Raw genomic sequence first — 19599 nt, 5'->3', positions numbered from 1 at the left:
TGTGGCAACTACAGAGGAATAAAGCTGACACAATGAAGCTATGGAAAAGAGTAGTTGGAGCTAGACTGAGGGCAGAGGTGAACATTTGTGAGCAGCAGTAAGGTTTCATGCCCCCCCCCCCCCCAAAAAAAAAGAGTACCACTTTTGCTTTGAGGATGTTGATAGAGAAGTACAAAGAAGGTCAGAAGGAGCTGCATTGTGCCTTTGTAGATCTGAAGAAAGCTTACGACAGGGTGCCCAAAAAGGAACTGTGGTTTTGTATGAGGAAGTCTGGAGTAGCAGAGAAGTATGTTCAAGTGGTGCAGGACATGTATGAGGATTGTAAGACAGTGGTGAGGTGTGCTGTAGGTGTGACAGAGGAGTTCAAAGTGGAGGTGGGACTACATCAGGGATCAGCTCTAAGCCCATTTTTGTTCGCTATGGCAATTGACTGGATGACAGATGAGGTTAGACAGGAATCTCTATGGACTATGTTTGCAGATGACATTGTGATCTGTAGTGAGAGATGGGAACAGGTGGAGGAGAAGCTAGAGGCGTGGAGGTTTGCCCTGGAAAGGAGGGGAATGAAGGTTAGCCGTAGCAAGACGGAGTATCTGTGTGTGAATGGGAGGGAACCTAATGGCAGAGTCGGGTTACAGGGAGAAGTGACCAAGAAGGTGGAGGAGTTAAAGTATTTAGGGTCAACAGTCCAGAGCAATGGAGAGTGTGGGAAAAAAAGTGAAGAAGCGGAGGAGCGATAGTGAGTATATTGGCAGAAGGATGCTGAGTTTTCAAATGCCAGGAAGGAGGTCTAGAGGAAGACCAAAGAGGAGGTTTATGGATGTAGTTAAAGAGTGCATGAGTAGTTGGTTTGAGTAGAGGATGAAGAGGACAGGCTTAGATGGAGGCAACTGATTCACTGTGGCAACCCACGAAGGGAAAAGCCAAAAGGAAAAGAAGAAGCACCGCCAGAGGGCGGTCGTCCGGAGCGACGAAGAACTGGCTGAACTACCTGAGGTAAAAACGTCAATGAGAGGTTAATTTAGTGCTCACCTGTAATAGTGCTTGTGGACAACTGAACAAACCACTACGAGCAGAATCACTCAAACTGTTTACATTTTAATCTGGACAAGGATTAAACCAATGTTAAAATGACATCAAGGCATGACTGGTGACCAGTCAACTAGTAGAAGTTGAGGAATGACAGACAGATGGAGGGAAAACTGCAGGGGGGGGGGGGGGGGGGGGGGTCGCGAAAACTCAAGCTATCCACTCAAGTCACTTCAAATCAGGATTCACGGATGCAGGAGACCAAAATTACAAAAACATTTCTTCTAAAAAAAACAACAAAAAAACAAAAACGGCCTTAGCCATGAAAATGATGCTTATAATCTACTGTATGTACATCGTTCTCAGTTCATGAATGCATACAAAAAGGAATCTACATCACGTGATGCTTGTGTTCAAGTATAGTCACCAACTTCATGATTTAGCATTCTCATTCCACAATTTTTTTTTTTAAATAAAATGCCCTTCAAAATAAAAACAAAAACAAAATGCAGAAAACCACATTTCATGTTCTACTAATACATATATACTGTATAAATACATACATAAATATATTTTACATACAACAGACATAAATTTGAAAAGGGGATATACAGAGCAAAGGAGAGGCGGTGGTAGTGTGTTTTAGCTTGTGTTGTAAAATGGTTTGTCCCTCCATTATCTTATCAGTCAGACGCATGAGTGTGCTGCGTGCACGCTCACGCACAACACACACGCACACACGCACAAATGCATACGTCCTGTCACGCGCACACTCACATGCATATACACACACACAGCGTAGCGACTTCAGTTGGCCCAGTAGGGGGAGCTGCCGTAGCTCGACTTATTGACTTGGCTCTTCTGCTGCAGACTGCTGGACTGTCCGCGCTGACCTGGACCGCCCTGGACGCGGCAGCCACGGAGGGACAACATTAGCACACATTAGCACACAGCCTCCCTGCGGATGTCGACCACGACAGGTGCTACAAGCGTTTACCTGTCCGTCCTGAGCGAGATGGTGGTGCAGCAGCTGTGAGTGCGGTTGCTGGTGAGGCAGGATGTGAAGGAAGGGCGCCGGTGCATAACCTCCGGGGGCTGCGCCAGGATTCAGAGGTCCTGGACCCCCCAGCGCCGATGGCAGGCTGAAGGGAGGCGGGGTCCCTGCGTGGAAACCCTGCTTATCAAAAGACTACGGGGCGAGAAGAAACAAAACAAATTAGAGCTGTCAAAATTGATCAACAACTATTTTTTATAATTGAGTAATTGTTTGGAGCCTTTTTTTTAATGTCAGAATTTTGACTTTAAAGTCAGAATGCTGAGAATAAAGTCGGAAACCTTTTTGTCCCCCTCTTCACTGGCCCTAATCCTCTTCCGTCAAATTCCACGAATTACACATAACGTTCATGACGAAATTGTTTTGTTGTCATGATCGACCCAGTGAGCGCTAAATCGGGCCAAATGTAAGCATTTCCACCCCACCTGGGTCTTATTGTAAACACTTCCGCTGATGTCTGGCACACCGGAGTTACTGGATGTCACCGAAACGCCTGCAAGTGCAACCACAAACGGCATCAACACAATCTGCCTCAAGAAGGAGAAGTCATGGTAAGCTCTCGAACCGTGTCCCACCTTTACCAGGCCCGCTAGCAGCAGATTTGGCTTGTGCCTGAGAGGAGGAATTGTAGCCTTTACTATAATCCACTCCAGCTGGTCCTGCTGTCAGCTCCTCGTACCCTGAAAAGGAAAGCGCAAACTATAAAAGGGATGGACAATTTCGAAAATAAATCTAGTTAGTAGTGTTAATTTCGTTAACGAAAACTAAATAAAAAAATTTTTGTCAACACATTTTTCACCGGACGAAAACCCTCATTAATAAACAATAATTGGGACTAAATCAGTACACTTTTTTGTCGACTAATAAAGACGAGATGAAAATGTAACTCACTTAAAGACTGGACTCAACTGGACATTTTAGTTCACAAACAAAGATGAGACGAAAATTGTGATTTTGTAAAATCCTGTCTCTGCTAATCTGTCACCAACACACAGTGGCACCCCCCTTTTCAAATCTACAGATAGCAAGTAAAACGTAACATTAATCCAACAGCTATAGCGTTCAAACAATGCTACTCCAACCGCTAACTAATGCTATCTAACTTACTAGCTTGTAACATGGAGTCATAATAGCCACTGTGTCAAGTTATTTTAACTCATAAATATGAGAGAAATTTTTATGTGAAGTAGTTTTAGATTAGATGGAAATGTTCAATAATATCTGCTGACCAAAAAATTTTAAAGGGTAAAATGATTGACTAAAACTAGCATTGTGCTCAGTCTGGTGCAGCCATCTTTTTAATGTTACCGCAACACTGTCCTTTTAATCAACTCAACTAGACTAAAATAATGACAGTTTGTGTTGACTAAAATTAGATGAGTAAAATTACGTTTTCATGGACTAAAAGACTAAAATGCTCGACTTACAGTCGACTAAAATTTGACTAAATAAAAATGGGATGAGGTTGACTAACTATGATAAAAACTAAAGTGTGATTGAAATTGAACTAAAACTGAGACTAAATTTAAAAATGGCTGACACAATTAGCACTATTGAGTAACCCCCCCCTCCAAAAAAAACAAAACAAAACAAAAAAAATGATATTTTAAAAGAAATGCCTGTATATCCTGATAAAGCATTTTTCCTTAAAAATGTATGAAAATATTGGCAATTTTCTATTCTTTTATTTTCTAGCTCCTGATCGTAAAATGGCCACAAGAGTGGCAATACCTTGAAATAAGGCCGGCATTGGCATGACACCGGCAATACCTGGTCTCAGTACTCACCCATCCCTAAATGCAGCATAAGGCAATAAATCACAGGTGTGAAACTCAAGGCCCAGGTGCCAGATCGGGCCCATCACATCATTTTGTGGCCCACGTAGGCAAATCATGTCCACTTCAAGTTTCTTGCTAAAATACCCAAACTGCAAATTGTCTTCACTTTGGATATTGCAAGCATTATTTGTTGTTGCCAATCCCCTTTTTAATATAAATTGTTAAAGAGTTGAACCTTTTTTTTTGTTGTGTTTGTTTGTTCTTTACTGTCTTCTGTTGTGTTTATGTGATGATAATTTAAGGGGATCATATTTTGATATGGGTTCAGTTAAATTATAATCAAATTTTTAAATTTCATTTAACAATTAGATGTAAACATATAGACTAGAAACTATCGTATATAAATAAATAAATAAATATACTTTTGGGGGTGGGGAGGTTAATGTAAAAATTGTTTATCCCTAAAGTAGTACTATAACGTACGGGTGCCAAACAAGAATTAATCAGTAGTGGTGAAACAGATAACAAAAGTTACGGTTCGGATCAGATCAAATCACGGATTGGATTGCTTTTCGTAACAGCATTTTTTTTTTTTAAAGATATAAAAAAAGATAAATAGTACTTTGTCTTCATTTATATTGTAAAACGCTTTTTCCATTAAAAAAATTCAAAGTGTCTAATATAGTCTTTAAGGGTTTAGGAACACAACTTTAAATGCAATATGAGGCAGAAAATATTCTTATTAAATTAATTTATACATGGGTAAAATAACAAGGTATTAATGTTTTAAAGTTGTGTTCCTATTATCTAAACGGCTAAGTTTGACATTTTGAGTTGAATGTTTTTCTTTTTTAATGGGCAAAAGTGTTTTATAAAATAAAGGAAGACAAAGTTCTATTTATCTTTTTTAAATAATAAAAATACCTCAATGTGCAATTTAAGGCGCATTCTCTTCCTTTAAACATAGAGAGTGAATTAGAAAGTAGCTTTAGTCTAGAATATTGAAAAATAATTCAAGTAAGCCAGGTGGTACCAGCTGTCAAACACATTTACAGCGTCCTACTGTACTAGCCAGCGTTGGCAATGCTAACAGCTAGCCGCTAGCCCCTTACATCGGAGACTTATCATACAATGACGGCGTAATTATTTTGTGGTTTCATAGCATCCTAAATTTGCGAGTGAACATGAGTTCAGGATAGCGTTGTGTTGATGATGGTCGCAACTATAATGTCGATCAACTACGATAAAGAAACGTCTAAAAGGGAAGTCAAGCTAGCCATCGCGCCACGACGTGGGCCAACTTTAAAGGAAAAGGGTACTAAGGCTATTTCCATTGCCGTCAATGTATTACTGTATTTGGTAAACGTTATTTTGAAGTTAGCCTTAGCGTGTTACATTAGCATCCTGGACATGTCAGAATGTGTTGTTGTTTTTGTGTTTTTTCCACCAACCAATCCGCGGATCGCGCGTGATCCGAACCGTGGGGCCTGATCCAAGCCGACCACGGATCAATGATGATCCGTTGCACCACTACTAAGCAGCCTCAAACAATGACGTGGTGCAGTCACCAACCTGAGCTGAAGGTGTGCTGGCCGTAACCACTGGGCTGCTGTTGCGCCTGCTGTTGGAATGGGCTGGCAGACGGGTTCCCCAGGCCAAGACCCATGCTGTGCTGCTTGGCCGAGGCCGGTCCCCCCGGCGGAACGAACATGGTGGGGCCGTACTGGAAGGCGGCGGCGCTAGGTACGGCGCCGGGCACGCCAGCGTAGTAAGGCAGCCCTGTGTAGCTGTAGCCTGGAGGCAGGAAGGCCTGCTGACTGCTGTGGTGCTGTGGCTGGCCCTGCGGCTGAGGCTGGGCCTGAGGAGGCTGAGGCTGGCTCTGGCTTGGGCCTTGGTTCTGGCCCTGTTGGGGCTGCTGCTGGGCTGACAGGCTTGTGGGCGGTGCTGGAGAGGTGGAGTCATTCCTTCCAAACTTTGTGACTTCACCTGAACCAAGAGAAGTAGCTAATATCAGTATCAAGTATCAACATTTCCAAGGAAGTATCAGAATTTCCAAGCAAAGTGCTCCAACCTGAGTACGGGTTGTTGGCGAGGCTCCCGTCTCTGCTCGACAGAGTGGCAGTGGGGCCAGGGAATGTGATTCCATAGTAATCCTGCAGAGAGGGCTGAGGGCACAAGGCAAGATTGGGACCGGGTCCAAACAAACAACTCAAGTCCAATGGAGTGATGATGATTTAAGGCTCACCATTGGTAGTCTGGACTGGAGCATATGGAGATCCTCATAGCCGTAAATCTGCTGTGAAACAAGCGTGCATTTAATATCAGATTTCTGCTGCTTATAGTGTACAAGAGAAGCCAAATGACATCAATATCTCAGAATATAGTGAACATCCACCCACTATCAGTGAAAATGTGAGATAGAAAAAACTCTCTAATAGTTACCCCTGTAACTAACACACTTCAAACATAAAAACCTATTTCAACACACTTTTTAAAACACATTGTCAGCATATGTAAACAAACAATAATTGCAAGTATAAAACATTAGTGTACTTAATGTAGTGTATATGTGTTTGATTTTACGAGGGCGGGCACAAATATGTAAATCAAAGCAAAATGGAGTGTAAATCACACGTAATGTACTTTTTAAAATTATACTGGTACTTTTTTTTTTTAAAGTTTTCAGCCATTGCTGGTTGATTTTTTTGCTTTGTGCCACAAGTCAAAATGTATTGAAAAAGTTAGGGAGGAGATAGGGCGAAGCACAGTGGCCAATGCAATTTTAGCAGATTGTTGAACAAGGCAAATGAAAACACTTGCAAGGAGCATAGAGATGATGCTAACACAGCTGAAGACAAGTTCAATTTAAGGCCTTTTAATTACATTAGAAATGAACTAATTCACTGCCAGCCCAGTTAAAATGAATTTTTGACGTCTAGCCGTCAATAGCGCTGAATGAGTCAAATTTAGGGCCAACTTTTCTAATGTCCAATGTTGTCCAAAATTGCTTCGGTCCCTAAATGACGTGCAGTGCATCTACTCTTAAGAAACCGGAATCAAACCACATTACGGTTTTGTTGGTTCTGCTAGCGTGATTACGTGATGTTACCCTGATAGTTATTCTGTAAATTCATTTTGAGATTTAAGACTCATTAAAATTCTACATATCTTGTTTTAACGTTTTTAAGAGTTTTGAAAGATTGCATTAGAATATAGCTAAGTTTCCATTTTTGCAATAACTACCATTGATTCACCCGTTCTCTGCAGTTCAGAGGCTTCATCAAAGCCTTCTGTATGCTCTAGCATTTTTTTAAAAAAAAAAAACGTATAAATGCGTCTTTGGGACACTTAGAACGTTTAAAATAGACGGTATATGTTTTTGGGAGCAAATGAGTTAAAAACACTGTACAATGACACTTACTGGGTATGCTGGAAGCAGTCCGCCTGGACCCATGATATACTGGTTGGGCAGCAGAGGAGGAACTCCTTGGGACAGGTTCGGTGGGGCTTTACCTATCAACACAACGACAACATACATTACACAAACAACTAATACCAACACACATTTGTCTCTCCTTTCTTATGTGTGTACCAGTGGAGGAGGAGAGCAGGGGTGCGGTCCTTGGTCCAGAGAGGTTGGATGTTCCTGTAGCTCCATTGGAGCAGAGTCCCAGCGTCGTGCTGGTGGCAGCAGAGTGAAGTCCGCTCGTGCCGACGATACCGCCGACGCTGCTGCTCATGTTGTTGGCCATGCTGGACATGCTAGCCAAGTGGCTGATGCCGCCGCCGCTACTGTTGCTGCTGTTGTGGGCTGAGTGGAGCGCCGAAGGTGGAGGGTGCGATAACGTGTAGGAGGCAGAGGAGGGAGCGAGAGAGCTCACGCTGCTGCTGTCAACGCTTGTGTACTGAGGAGCGACACAAAGTTGATTTGCCGACATACAGGAAGTTTGTTGGTATCCATATACCGTTAGTGAGATTTAGCTTATTTATTAAGATTTGAAGACATGCTACTACTGTCCCTGGGCGATGCCTGAACTTTTTGTTAGATTTTCAAAACAAAGATTTATTGACAAAGATTTTTTTTTTAACTCCAATATTTTACGAACCTTAAAAGTTGTTTAAAAAACGTATTCTTAAAATAAAAAATAATAAAAAAATTAAGCTGGAGTTTTTTTTCCTTCTTCAAATTTTGATGCTAATATTTTCCCTTTTAGTGAAAATGAATATCAGCTCTCGGCGTCCTTTACTAATAATTGGTAACGGCCCTGACAAAAACATATCGGCCTATCTCTACTATTTGCCTTGTCACCTTTAACAGAAACCCGTTACGTAGCCATTTTTTTTAAATAACAACTACTTTTTTATTTTTTTATTCAGTGGCTCTTACATCTTTCTGTTTTTGTGTATGCAGCCTTCAGAGAATATACGTTTCAAAACCCCTGATCTAAAGTATACTGAAATAGTGATCATCTCATTTTAATTTAATTTGGTCCTTCAGTTAAAGACAAATCTATTATTCTATTGGACACACATGCATACACAGGTTAATTATACTTTCTGCCATCTAGCGGAAGAGCATTTAATTGTTTTTTCTGTCCCTACATGTCCTTGACATAGATTACAGATATAAAGAGCCGTTATTTGTAGTGATTTAAGACCAATGAATTTAAACTGGATTTCTCACAGTGGTTGGGAATCACTGACTTAACTTTAAGTATTAAAAAAGTAAAGTATAAAACTACAGTATAAGTATATCCTTGTACAAGGAGTCTGATGTATCCCAAATTTGCAAATTGTCACTAGCCTATGCTAATACAGCAGTAGAGTCATAATTACAGTGGATGGATGCAAGTGAAATAATTTACTGTACGGGGGGATTTTAGTTTACAATAGAGGTTCACTCTACACTTCTACACAATTACAGTAAATATCATAATAACACAAAACATTAGCATGAAAAATAAAATCAGATGCTACTAAACGTACTTACAGTGAGAGAACTGGAGCCAAGAGCTGAGGAATGACTGTTGACATGGCTGTAGACACAAAACAAGAAAAGAATGATTTAAAACAGTCATGTTGTTCACACATTTTGCATTCATCCATTTAACAAAGACATAAAGAAGTGATCACAGCCCATTTAAGTTTGCCAATAAGTATGATCATTTGCAGCTTGAAATGTATACTTGAGGGTCTGTTTGTGGCAGAGTCATAGCGGGTCTTGGTATGTGTGAGCGTGTCACCTGTTGAGAACGTTGAGCTGGCCGGCTGAGTGAAGGTCCTGCGTCAGGCTGGAGAGCGTGCTGGAGCTCTGTGCAGGCAACGTGGAGGGGACTAAATGGGAGGAGGGTGTGGGAGCGCAGTTGGTGTTGGCGTTAAGAGACGGAGAGTCAGGCTTTGGTGTGGAGGATGCTGAGGAAACTGAGCAGAGGACGACAGTGCTTATATAAAAGAAACTGACTGTATGTACTCATGTAACTATTAATAGATTTGTGCATGGTAACCTACTGTCTAAAGCTGCAGAGGTTCTTACGCCATTCAGACCATTCTAGGATAGAGAAAAAAAACATTGTAAAAGTATTTCAACACAAACAAGGATACTTTTAACAGAAAAGTTTGCAATATAGCAGGACCTACTGTACTAACTAAATCAAATAGATGCAACGAAACTTACCATAACTGGTCCAGGGGTTTCTTTGCTCTGGGAGAAGGCCAGTCGCGCTTGAGGGGGCAAGGACCCATCATAGCTTCCTCCCACTGTGGAGAAGGGGGACACGGAACAGGACGAGATGGTAGATGTGGTCAGCGACGACGAGGGGGGAGTGCTGGAGGGCCCTAGTGAAGAGGACGTGAGACTGGGCAGCGCCGCCGAGGACGAGTGATACACTGGCTCAGATGACGACAGGGGCAGAGGGAGGTCCACAGAGAGGGGACTTCCCAATGACTCACTATAAGACAAGGAGGATTTTTTTTTAAGATAATATAATGCCAGTAAAAAATATGAAGTCATAACTTGGTTAGATGTGATTTTAAAACAAAGATATACAAAGGTACCCGAGTGGTTTGGAGTACATGCTTGTCTGACTCCCGAGTCCTGATGCGGGCGCAACTGGGCCAGAGGCCGGAGTGGATTCCCTGGATGCCGCGCTGACAGCGCTGTCCACAACTCCAAACTCTGGCAAAGCAGACTCAGAGCCAAAGTCTAGTGCGCCAAACTGAAGGTTCAGACCAGGGACATCAGTAGAGCCTGGCATTTCTACTGCTGTGGAGGGGATCTGTTACAAAAGAAGTTTGCGCAAACAATTAAACACTCATAAATCAAGATGTATGTACGGAAGAGGATTAGGGCCAGTGACGAGAAAAAAAAAAGGTTAGCAGGATTCTGACTTTATTCTCAGAATTCTGACTTCCCCCACAAGACATAGTTCTTCATCACAAAGTCAGAATTCTCACTTTAAAGTCAGAATTAAGACATTATGAATTATGAGATTAAAGTGAGAATTTTTATATTAAATTCTGAATTGTCACTTTAAAGTCAGAATTCTGAGAATAAAGTGAGAATTCTGACTTTAAAGACACAATTCCGAGATTAAAGTCAGAACTCATTTGAGCAGATGTCATCTACATCTCACTTTAATGTGAGAATTCTGGGAATAAAGTCAGAATCCTGACTTTAACATGAGAATTCTGAGATTACAGTCAGAATCAAAGTCAGAATTCTGAGAATAAAGTGAGAATCCAGCCAACCCTTTTTTTACCCTCTTTACTGGCCCTAATCATTTTCCGTATGTATGCGTTTGTTTGTCCCACGGTGACAAAAAGTAGCCAACAACTTTACCTTTGAAGTCGGAGGTATCCTTCGTTTTTGACTTTTCAGTTGTGCCCGCTGCTGTTGTGGTGTCCCGCACCCCTGAGCATCCAGTCCAGCGCTGGAGGCCGGATGTTTGGGACCAGCCGCCGCCATCGCCGGGCCTGCCTGCGCCGACGTGCTGCTGAGCTGGGGAGCAGAGGACACGGACGCAGGGGCCGCTTGTTGTTGGGATGGTGGACTTGGCTGACGTGCCAGTGGCAAGGCGGGGCCAGTGTGCCTCTGAATGAGCTGACTCAGCACAAGTGAAGGCTCTGGCTGGAGGCCAAACTCACCTACGGATGCATTCAAAGACACAATGAGGCACACTTGTACATTTGTGCTCAACGGAAGGCTTTGGCAAGAATACTTACGGCTGAACTGTGAGGACAGTGTGGTGGCGTTCGATTCTGGCGCCTTCATGTCCCAACTGGACGAAGAGGGGGGAGGTACAGGTGCTCCCAAGCTTGGCAGGCGGCCTATTGAAGGATTGCCTTGAGTGCTGGCAGGATGTGCCACCTGGGACGACGGCAAAGGACCCAAGCCAGGACCCTTAAGCTGTTCCAGTATCTGAGCTCCCGCACTGGGTGGAGGCCTCTTGGCTTGGCCCAGGTCACCAAAACCAGCTCCGAGAACTGACGACTAGCACAGGTGAAAATAGCAAGTGTCACTCTTCTTTGTTTTATGATGTGTGTTATATGATGGTTTAAACATGAAGTAGCAGTAGCAACTAGGGATGGACCATTAATCGAATATCGTGACTTCAATTTTGGCTTCATTCAATCTTTAAAACATAATAATCAAAGAAAAACGATCAATGTGCGGAAGGGTGCAGTGTGTTAACAAGTTCCCTAAGTTGTGAAAGTACCCTGATGCACCATGTTTGTAGCAAGCCCGGAGGGATTCAGTGTGATTCTGCCGTTCCTAAAGCGTCCTTTAAGCTATTTCATGACACCCCAGTTGTAAAACTTCATACACGACAAGAAGAATTACATCCACTGCATGTTTAAGTACAAAACATGCTTCAATTTTAAAACATTGCTAACCTAGCACTAATGCTAATGGAGGAACCCATTTAAATGCTAACGAAAATTTGCATCAACTTTGAGAGTGTTATGCCTTCAAATAAGGAATATGCACACACAAATGCTATGGAAACATATACCCACAGGGTATATTCTTCCTAATATGTGAAAAACTAGTTATTTTAATAGAATTCAATCGCAATTTTTTTCTGTTCCATGTACACCATGGCTGCATAGCACCACACTGCCCCTAAGAGGCCAAAATGTGCAGTAACACCCAGTATTTGTTTTCAATTGCTATTTTAGTGTTTCTTATTTTACTTTCTTTTTAATTTAATTTCCCTATTAAGTCATATTAAAAGCTGAATTTTCAAGGATTCTAGAAAATTTACTTTCCTCAAAATTCAAGGATACACATATAAGGTTTTTTTTGTGTGTCATACCAACACACATTTCCACATGACAGCACAAAATACAAACCCTGAGGCTAATGTAATGCTTATGTTTGAAAATGAATGAAAATGCAATAGGCTTAAATGGGCATGATAGTTACAAGGTTATTTTAAACTTGACAAAAAGAATAGTGTTCAAGAAAAAAGTGTTCAACGTGAATGGATGACTAGGCATAAGGCTATGACCATAGTTTTGACATTTTAAAATCAACGAATAATCGTTTTATTAATCATGATTTCAATCTTAATTAAAATAATTGTGATTATTATTTTTCCATAATTGTCAAGCCCTAGTAACAACTAAAGAAGAGTTGCGTTTGTTTTTTTACCAGTGCAGCATGAGCATAGCTAGTGCCACCGGTGGTGCTGCGGCTAGGGGGAGGCTGATGTTGCTGCTGTGCTGGCTGGTGGTGGTGAGAGTTGGTGAAGACCAGACTCTGCGAGGAGGAAGGTGCTTCTCTTCCACCGACCACAGGCTTCTGCAGCAGAGAGGCTAGGTCCAGACTGCAAAATGACAGTCAGGTTAAAAATGTTGGAATATGTTTAATCCATTTTATAAACTGCTTAGCAGGTGAACTAGAAACAATCCCAGATGACTTTAGGCAAGAGGCGGGTTACTGTACATTTGTTTTTGGACTGTGCTAAGAAGACGTACCATGATTCAAATGAAATAAATGCAAAATTCCCATTGTAATTCATTTAACATGTCAGTTATTCATTCACCTTTGGCCAGAAGTGATGTGATTCTCAGCAGGAGGTGCGCATGAGGAAGTGAACACTTTGGTCTCTGAAAGCTGTCGTAAAACAAAAGAAACAATATGAAGTAAATACCAGTCATTTTACCTTAGAGACTTTTCGTGAAGCTTTTTGTGCGGACTCACACTAACATCCTCACTCCAGTCCTCGGGTCCATAGTCTTCAACCGGGTTTTTCCAGTTAGCTAAAGTTAACATGTCAGAGACGAATGAGGTGAAAGATATTGAGTGCACTTGAGCAGATGTCATCTGCATCAAACAGTCCACGATGAAGACTGTGGCTATACACTCAACACTAACCCATTTCATCTGTGTTGTTGTTAGCCGCAGTGTCCCAAGCCTCACTCTGTGTGGTCCCTGTCCCCGCCTCTGAGGTATAGTCTGCAGGATTGAAGGTTCTAGGAAATAATAAAGCAGTGAAGAATGTTAGATTTTGGCTTTAAAGTTATGTTTACTTTGCAGGCAAATACAACCTTAATTAGATTTTTTTTTGTGCTTATATATGACTATATATTATATATCATTATATATATATGTATCTGTTTTTTTATGACAAAGACAGGAGGCAGAACTGGAGGTGGCAGAGATGAAGATGCTGAGGTTCTCTTTGGGAGTGACCAGGATGGATAGAATCAGGAATGAGTACATCAGAGGGACAGCACATGTTAGAGGCTTTGGAGATCAAGTCAGAGAGGCCAGACTGGGATGGTTTGGACATGTCCAGAGGAGAGATAGTCAGTATATTGTCAGAAGGATGCTGAGTTTCCAAATGCCAGGCAGAAGGTGTCTAGAGCAGGGGTACTCAAGTTCGGTCCTCGAGAGCCCCTATCCAGCTTGTTTTCCATGTTTCTCTCCACTAACACACCTGATTCATAATCAGGATCATTATCAAGCTTCTGCAAAGCTTGCTGATTAGCTGATAATTGGATTTAGCTGTTCTGTAGGAGGGAAACATAGAAAACAGGCTGGATAGGGGCTCTCGAGGACTGAACTTCAGCACCCCTACTCTAGAGGAAGACCAAAGAGGAGGTTTATGGATGTAGTTAAAGAGGACATGAAGGAAGTTGGTGTGAGATCAGAGGATGCAGAGGATGCAGAGGATGCAGAGTGCAGAGGATGCAGAGGATGCAGAGGACAGGGTTAGATGGAGGCAACTGATTCGCTGAGGCGACCCCTGAGGGAAAAACCGAAAGGAAAAAAAGAAGAAGATCTGAACAAATCAATTCAGATTTTTTCAAATCCGTCCTGCGTGATTTTCACATGCGGTCCTTGATTGGGTATGCATCCGATTTTTTGTAATGTGACCTCAGTCAGAACGCACAGGTCGCATATATCAGACCTACACGTCATCAAAAGCCCAATTGTTTCGAGTAACAGTGTTGACTTTATATTTTACTTTAATTTAATCCCACTTGAAACATAAACGCATAAAGTATACATTTGTGGTGATAGTAGGAATTATTCAGCCCCACAGACAGTTCATTTATTATGCACGGCAAAGATGTAATGTCATCTTTAGTAGACGTCTCCATGAAATGAGGACTCAGGAGATACAATTTCTACATTCTCCCACATCGCTCCTCTGTAGATATGAGATGATGAAAGGATACTTCCTATATTTACTTCCGTAAACACTACGTTGTGAGTGACGTCGCGTCTTTTGCAAATGCAGGTCACCATGGGGACGCATTTGGTTCACATACTTGACAGACTGAGATCGCAATTAATATGTAACGTGAACGATTACACACACAAATTCAGCATTAAGACCTGCAATATGAGCATAGCCAAAAAGCGTCTTGTTATTAATGAAATAGGATTTGATAGATTAAGGCCCAATACAGCGCAGCGGGGAAGTGCTCACAGCACTTCACTATTTTCACATTTTGTTATGATCCAGCCTTTTATTTTTATTTTTTTAATAAATACCGGTATCTTCCCCTCTCAAAATTCTACACACATCACCCCACATGATTTTGGAAATTATTTGCATATGTATTTAAATTGGCAAAAAGCCCAAATTAATAAATAAAACTTGTTTTTGTTTTTTCTGCGTATACAGAACTTTGAGAAAAAAAATATTTAATCCATTTTGAAACAGACCTGTAACTACAAAATGTGCATCAAGTGAATCACTGTGAAAACTTTAAATTAGCGGCATTACTTCACTCAAAGTAAAATGATACCAATTTAAAATTTCCAATACGGAGTGAGTGTCAACATACCCCATGCCTTGAGCTGAGAACCTGCTTGCTGCTGGTCCTCTACCTCTGCCTCGACCACCAGACCCTGCGTAAACATCACCCAAACAATTGCAGCACCCACGAACGTGCTAGTATAAAGTAATTTAAAAAAAAATCCCCATCTTACCTCGACCACCTTTTGCCCTCCTTCCTCGATCAGAGCCTCTGTCCACGGGTGTCACCTCCACGCCATTTTCCGCAGGACGAACAGCACCTGGTACAAAGACGCATGGATACAGACGTTATACTAATGCCACAACGGTGAAGGTCGTGCGACATTGAAAATGTATCAAAATGGAATACCCTGTCGGTTTCGATTGCCCCCTTTGCCCTTGCGGTTTGATGCCGCACGGCCCTTGCTCGCCTCCCTCTCTCCTTTCTTCTCCCGGTTCTCCTTGTTCTCCTTGCTTTCTGAAGGACCCTCCTTCACCAGGGTCTTCTTCTTCCCTACTGTCTCCCATGAGGTCTAAACACAAAGCGTAAGCAAAAGTCAAAAGCTGCCATGTAGGAATTAAGTGCAGGGGAATAACAGATAACTTTTCCATGATGCATTCCTTCATTTAATCAAACGATTGAAACATTTGGAAAATCAGCATACCATATCCGAGGTGCTTTCCAGGAGGAAGTTGATGGCTCTGCTAACATCCTCATTGCAGTCATGAAGCGCGACCATACATTCATCCTGGTTCTTGCCAGTAACTTCCATCAGCTGTAGGAAATACCAAGCAGATTTTTTTTTTTTTTTTTAAAAAGTGGTAAAATGTGTTGAAAGAAAATCAGTGTTGTTTTTTTCCTATCAGAGTCAGTTCAGCATTTACCCAAACTGATGTCAAGCCAATTATCAAATTAATATTATTTGAACACAACTTGCTGGTTTGAATTTCTGTGATTAACTAACATCTCAAAAAGTCGCCAAGATTATGTTTGAAATTTCTTGGCAACAAGAAAAACTGTTTTTGACCTTCAAAACTGTTTGCGAACATCTAGTGAAAGTCTTTGTGACCGTCTGCAACCTTTAACGAACCCTGGCGAAAAACAAACACATCCGCTACGTTCGCAAACAGTTGCAAGTCTACACCGCTCCGTGACATACTACCCCTTCAGAGTGGCAAGTGGGAATGGATTTCTATTAGGGGTGTCAGGCGATTAAATATTTTTAATTGTTCTTAATCGCATGACTTTGATAGTTAACTCACAATTAATCACAAATTTTATATCTGTTCTAAATGCACATTAATATGTAAAAAAAGAAAAGAAAAAGTCTAACATAAAAGTGGGAAAAAAATGCTAAACTAATAGAAATATGGTTGCATCTTTTAGTCATCGATACAGTTATTTCATAATAAGTCATAAAATTGAGTTAAAATTAAAAAGATGTACTGTACTGTAAAAGAAACGAGTGATATTAATTTGTGTTAAGGTCATTTTTCTGCCACTAGATGGCATAACTGCATTTGTAAGACGTTGACAGCTTAGTGCATTTTTCTTTTCATATTAAGATCTTTAACATGAAGTAACTTGTGAAATTCTGCACATTTTTAAAATTGTAAAATACAACTTGACTCCAGTCTCTACAAATATATGCATTATTATTAAATTTATTACTGCTAAATTTTGAGGTGGACGTGTTTGCTGCGTTGCGACTGGAATTCCTCCATTACAAACTTTCCAAGTAGGCGGCGGTCATTAATTGTGCATTAAAAAAAAAAGCGGTGTTAAAGAAACTTTAAATTAACACACTAATTTTGACACCCCTAATTTTCATACCAGATTATTATGTAAACCCTCAATGACCTATTTTTTGTACCTGATTAACTTTGTCTTCAAAGTCAGCATAATTCTTGTCATAGATCATCTGGGCAAGCCGAATTTGCTCAGCAGTAGCCTACAACACAAAAACATTAATGAGTTGACACAGCATTTAAAAAAAAAAAAAAAATTGAATTATTTAAATCTGATCCCAGTAGATGTGTGCAAAATTGAACAAAGTAGCGTTGCAGGTAAAATAAATAAATAGCACTCAAGCTAACATTTTCAATGTTTTGAGCAGTGACGAGAAATGTAATCAATTATTACCAACATAGCTTTGAGGAGTTGACAACTAACAATTAACTCGCCAGTGGCCTATGGAAACTATTAGACTATTTGTACTTTACATGAAGGGGGCCAATGAAATACCAAACAAACAGGAACCAGTTAGAAGAAAACCTGATGTCACTCTTTTTGATAGATAAAGAGTTTCTAAACAGGTGTTCAATCCCCTTCTAGAATATGAGGAGCACACTTCTCACTTGCTTAGACAGAGCTTTCAATTCCATTTTTTTTTGTAGAATATTTAAAACAACCAAAATGAGGAAAAGGTTGACGAAAGGGGTCCTCTGTTGTAGCAAAGGCAAGCTGACGGTTCCAAAATAAAAACTGCTAGAAAAACATTTATTTATACATATAAATGCCACTTCCTTTATCTTAACCTTAGCCTCGGTACTCACCACAGTAAAGTTAATAAACACCCACGACCAGTAGATGTGGAAATATATTTTTCAAATTGAGTTCTCTTGGCATGTGCGCAACGTGGATTTGTATGGCAAGCGTATTTGGGTCACTGATGTTTTGTTTGATAATGTCTGCAGCTGTGAGGTGCGTGTGTGGTCTTCCAACATTTGTGTCTGCGGACTCTCACCTGTATCTGTTTCTGTGGTTGAGATGTGTGGATGGCAGCAGGCGGCACTTTTTCACGAGGGCCCCGGGCCTTTTCGCTGCCCTGCGAGCTCATCATATACAGTATATACAAAACTCTGTATGTACAAAATAGAAAAACCTGCCAAGAAACAAAGTAAACTCACAAATATGTTCACACATTCTTCTCCAGCATAACTTTAGAGCGATGTATTAACTCAAATTGCTGTGTGCGTTATTTGACATAATAATAGGTGTGGGGCACAGTTGGTCTGGTGATGCAACCGAATTGCTGAATATCTAGGTCAAGGAGGGAGAGTGACCTACTGTAGTGTCCACTTGCAAACAACAAAGCACATGTGTCTGCAATAGGAAATAGTGTAGGGGCAATATGTACACAATGCCACATTGACAAAGTTATTTTAGATGCATATGACAAATGAGTATGTGACAAATGAACAGTTGATAGATGCCAGCAGATACTTCTTCAATACTAACAGAATATAAAACTGTGCAAATACGCATGACAGGAACACAAAGTAAACTTTAAAAACATCCATCGTTGCCTAAATAAAAAGAAAAATATGTCCACTGACAGTTGCTTATTGAGAGAACAATAGCAGTGCAGTTTACATCGACCGAGTGACGTCACCAAACATGCTGACACCATTGGCTGCTGAACTGAACAAAGCTAATGGCAAAGAGCTGGCTCGATTTAAATGAGAAAGATCTCAACAAAAACATTCCAGCAGCGATCACTTTCTTTTACTAACCAAATCAAAATCAGGGATTTTATTTTCTTGTCTTGATCCTTACAATTAAGTCCATTCATTGAAAAAGGTTCGGTTTTACTGACGTAGCCGCACGTAAATGGTACGTGTATTACAAAAATAGTTACATTTAAGCGTGACATTCAAGCGAATATACACACGAAACTACAACATTTCTCAAAATAGCTCCACAGAGGAAATGTTTAAGTAAAGCTAACATCAGCCAAATTGTATGACTTATTTACAATGCCTGTTTGTTTTTATGAAATGTCATTACAATTTTCAATGGCAAATCATGTCGTCGTAGTGTCCCAGTTAAATAAAAATGACAAACTTAATGCTTATGATACTAGCGGCCTCTTTGTCCTCGCCAGCGCGTACTTAGGCAGGCTAGCTAACATGCTAACGCCGAGCGAGTCTTGGAGGCAGCTGGGGTGAAGCTAACGTTAGCAAATGATGCTACCTAAATCTGGTCCGAGTTGGTAACAATCGATCTTTTAATCAGATCATTTATGTCTCGGCCGTATCTTCAGACAACATAATTTTTACAAAGGCCAATTTCACGACCATCTCAAATAAGACCACAAACAAAAAGGCAAAGTGTATCGAATTAAAACGAAGAAGGCCTTTCAGCGGAACACAATCCCATCACGACATTGCTCGCTGGGAAACCAAGACAACAGAAAAATTGCGAAAGACACCGCTCGCAGTCCTGTGGAAGGAAAAGCCCCAAGACAAGGGACTGAGGACGTACGCCTGGTACACTTTAGGAAAAAATAGAACGCGTGGAGAATTGGGCGAATAATAAGCGAAAACATGATAAAAAATCGTGTTATTACCTGCTAACACGCTTCACTCAGCCAGCAGCAGACAAGGTGGTCACGTGATTAAGGCTACCGCGGTGGATGCTCCTGCAATGTCCACTGGACACAACTTGTTTTGTTTGTGTTCGTGTCACATAAATCACAAT

General features: G+C 41.0%; 1 protein-coding gene across 1 annotated transcript; it reads right to left on the bottom strand.

Moving 5' to 3' along the window:
* Positions 1–1085: 1085 nt before the first annotated feature.
* Positions 1086–19583, bottom strand: ubap2a (ubiquitin associated protein 2a). The gene is made up of 27 exons (XM_077572998.1): positions 19469–19583; positions 17864–18001; positions 16991–17068; positions 15782–15892; positions 15487–15649; positions 15311–15397; positions 15166–15229; positions 13241–13338; positions 13067–13125; positions 12909–12979; positions 12515–12689; positions 11083–11350; positions 10700–11004; positions 9916–10136; positions 9536–9809; positions 9370–9409; positions 9105–9282; positions 8852–8897; positions 7454–7766; positions 7283–7374; positions 6107–6157; positions 5933–6026; positions 5434–5847; positions 2659–2763; positions 2509–2576; positions 2027–2218; positions 1086–1932 (listed from the first exon to the last, which is right to left on the bottom strand). Exons 2-27 carry the CDS (start codon positions 17957–17959, stop codon positions 1837–1839), a joined length of 3759 nt encoding a protein of 1252 aa, XP_077429124.1. The 5' UTR covers positions 17960–18001; positions 19469–19583; the 3' UTR covers positions 1086–1836.
* Between the last annotated feature and the right edge of the window lie 16 nt (positions 19584–19599).

Source organism: Vanacampus margaritifer, chromosome 8 (assembly GCF_051991255.1).
Source record: "Vanacampus margaritifer isolate UIUO_Vmar chromosome 8, RoL_Vmar_1.0, whole genome shotgun sequence".
Lineage (NCBI taxonomy): Eukaryota > Metazoa > Chordata > Actinopteri > Syngnathiformes > Syngnathidae > Vanacampus > Vanacampus margaritifer.
The sequence above is the reverse complement of the archived record's forward strand: the minus strand, read 5'-3'. Positions and strand labels throughout refer to the sequence as shown.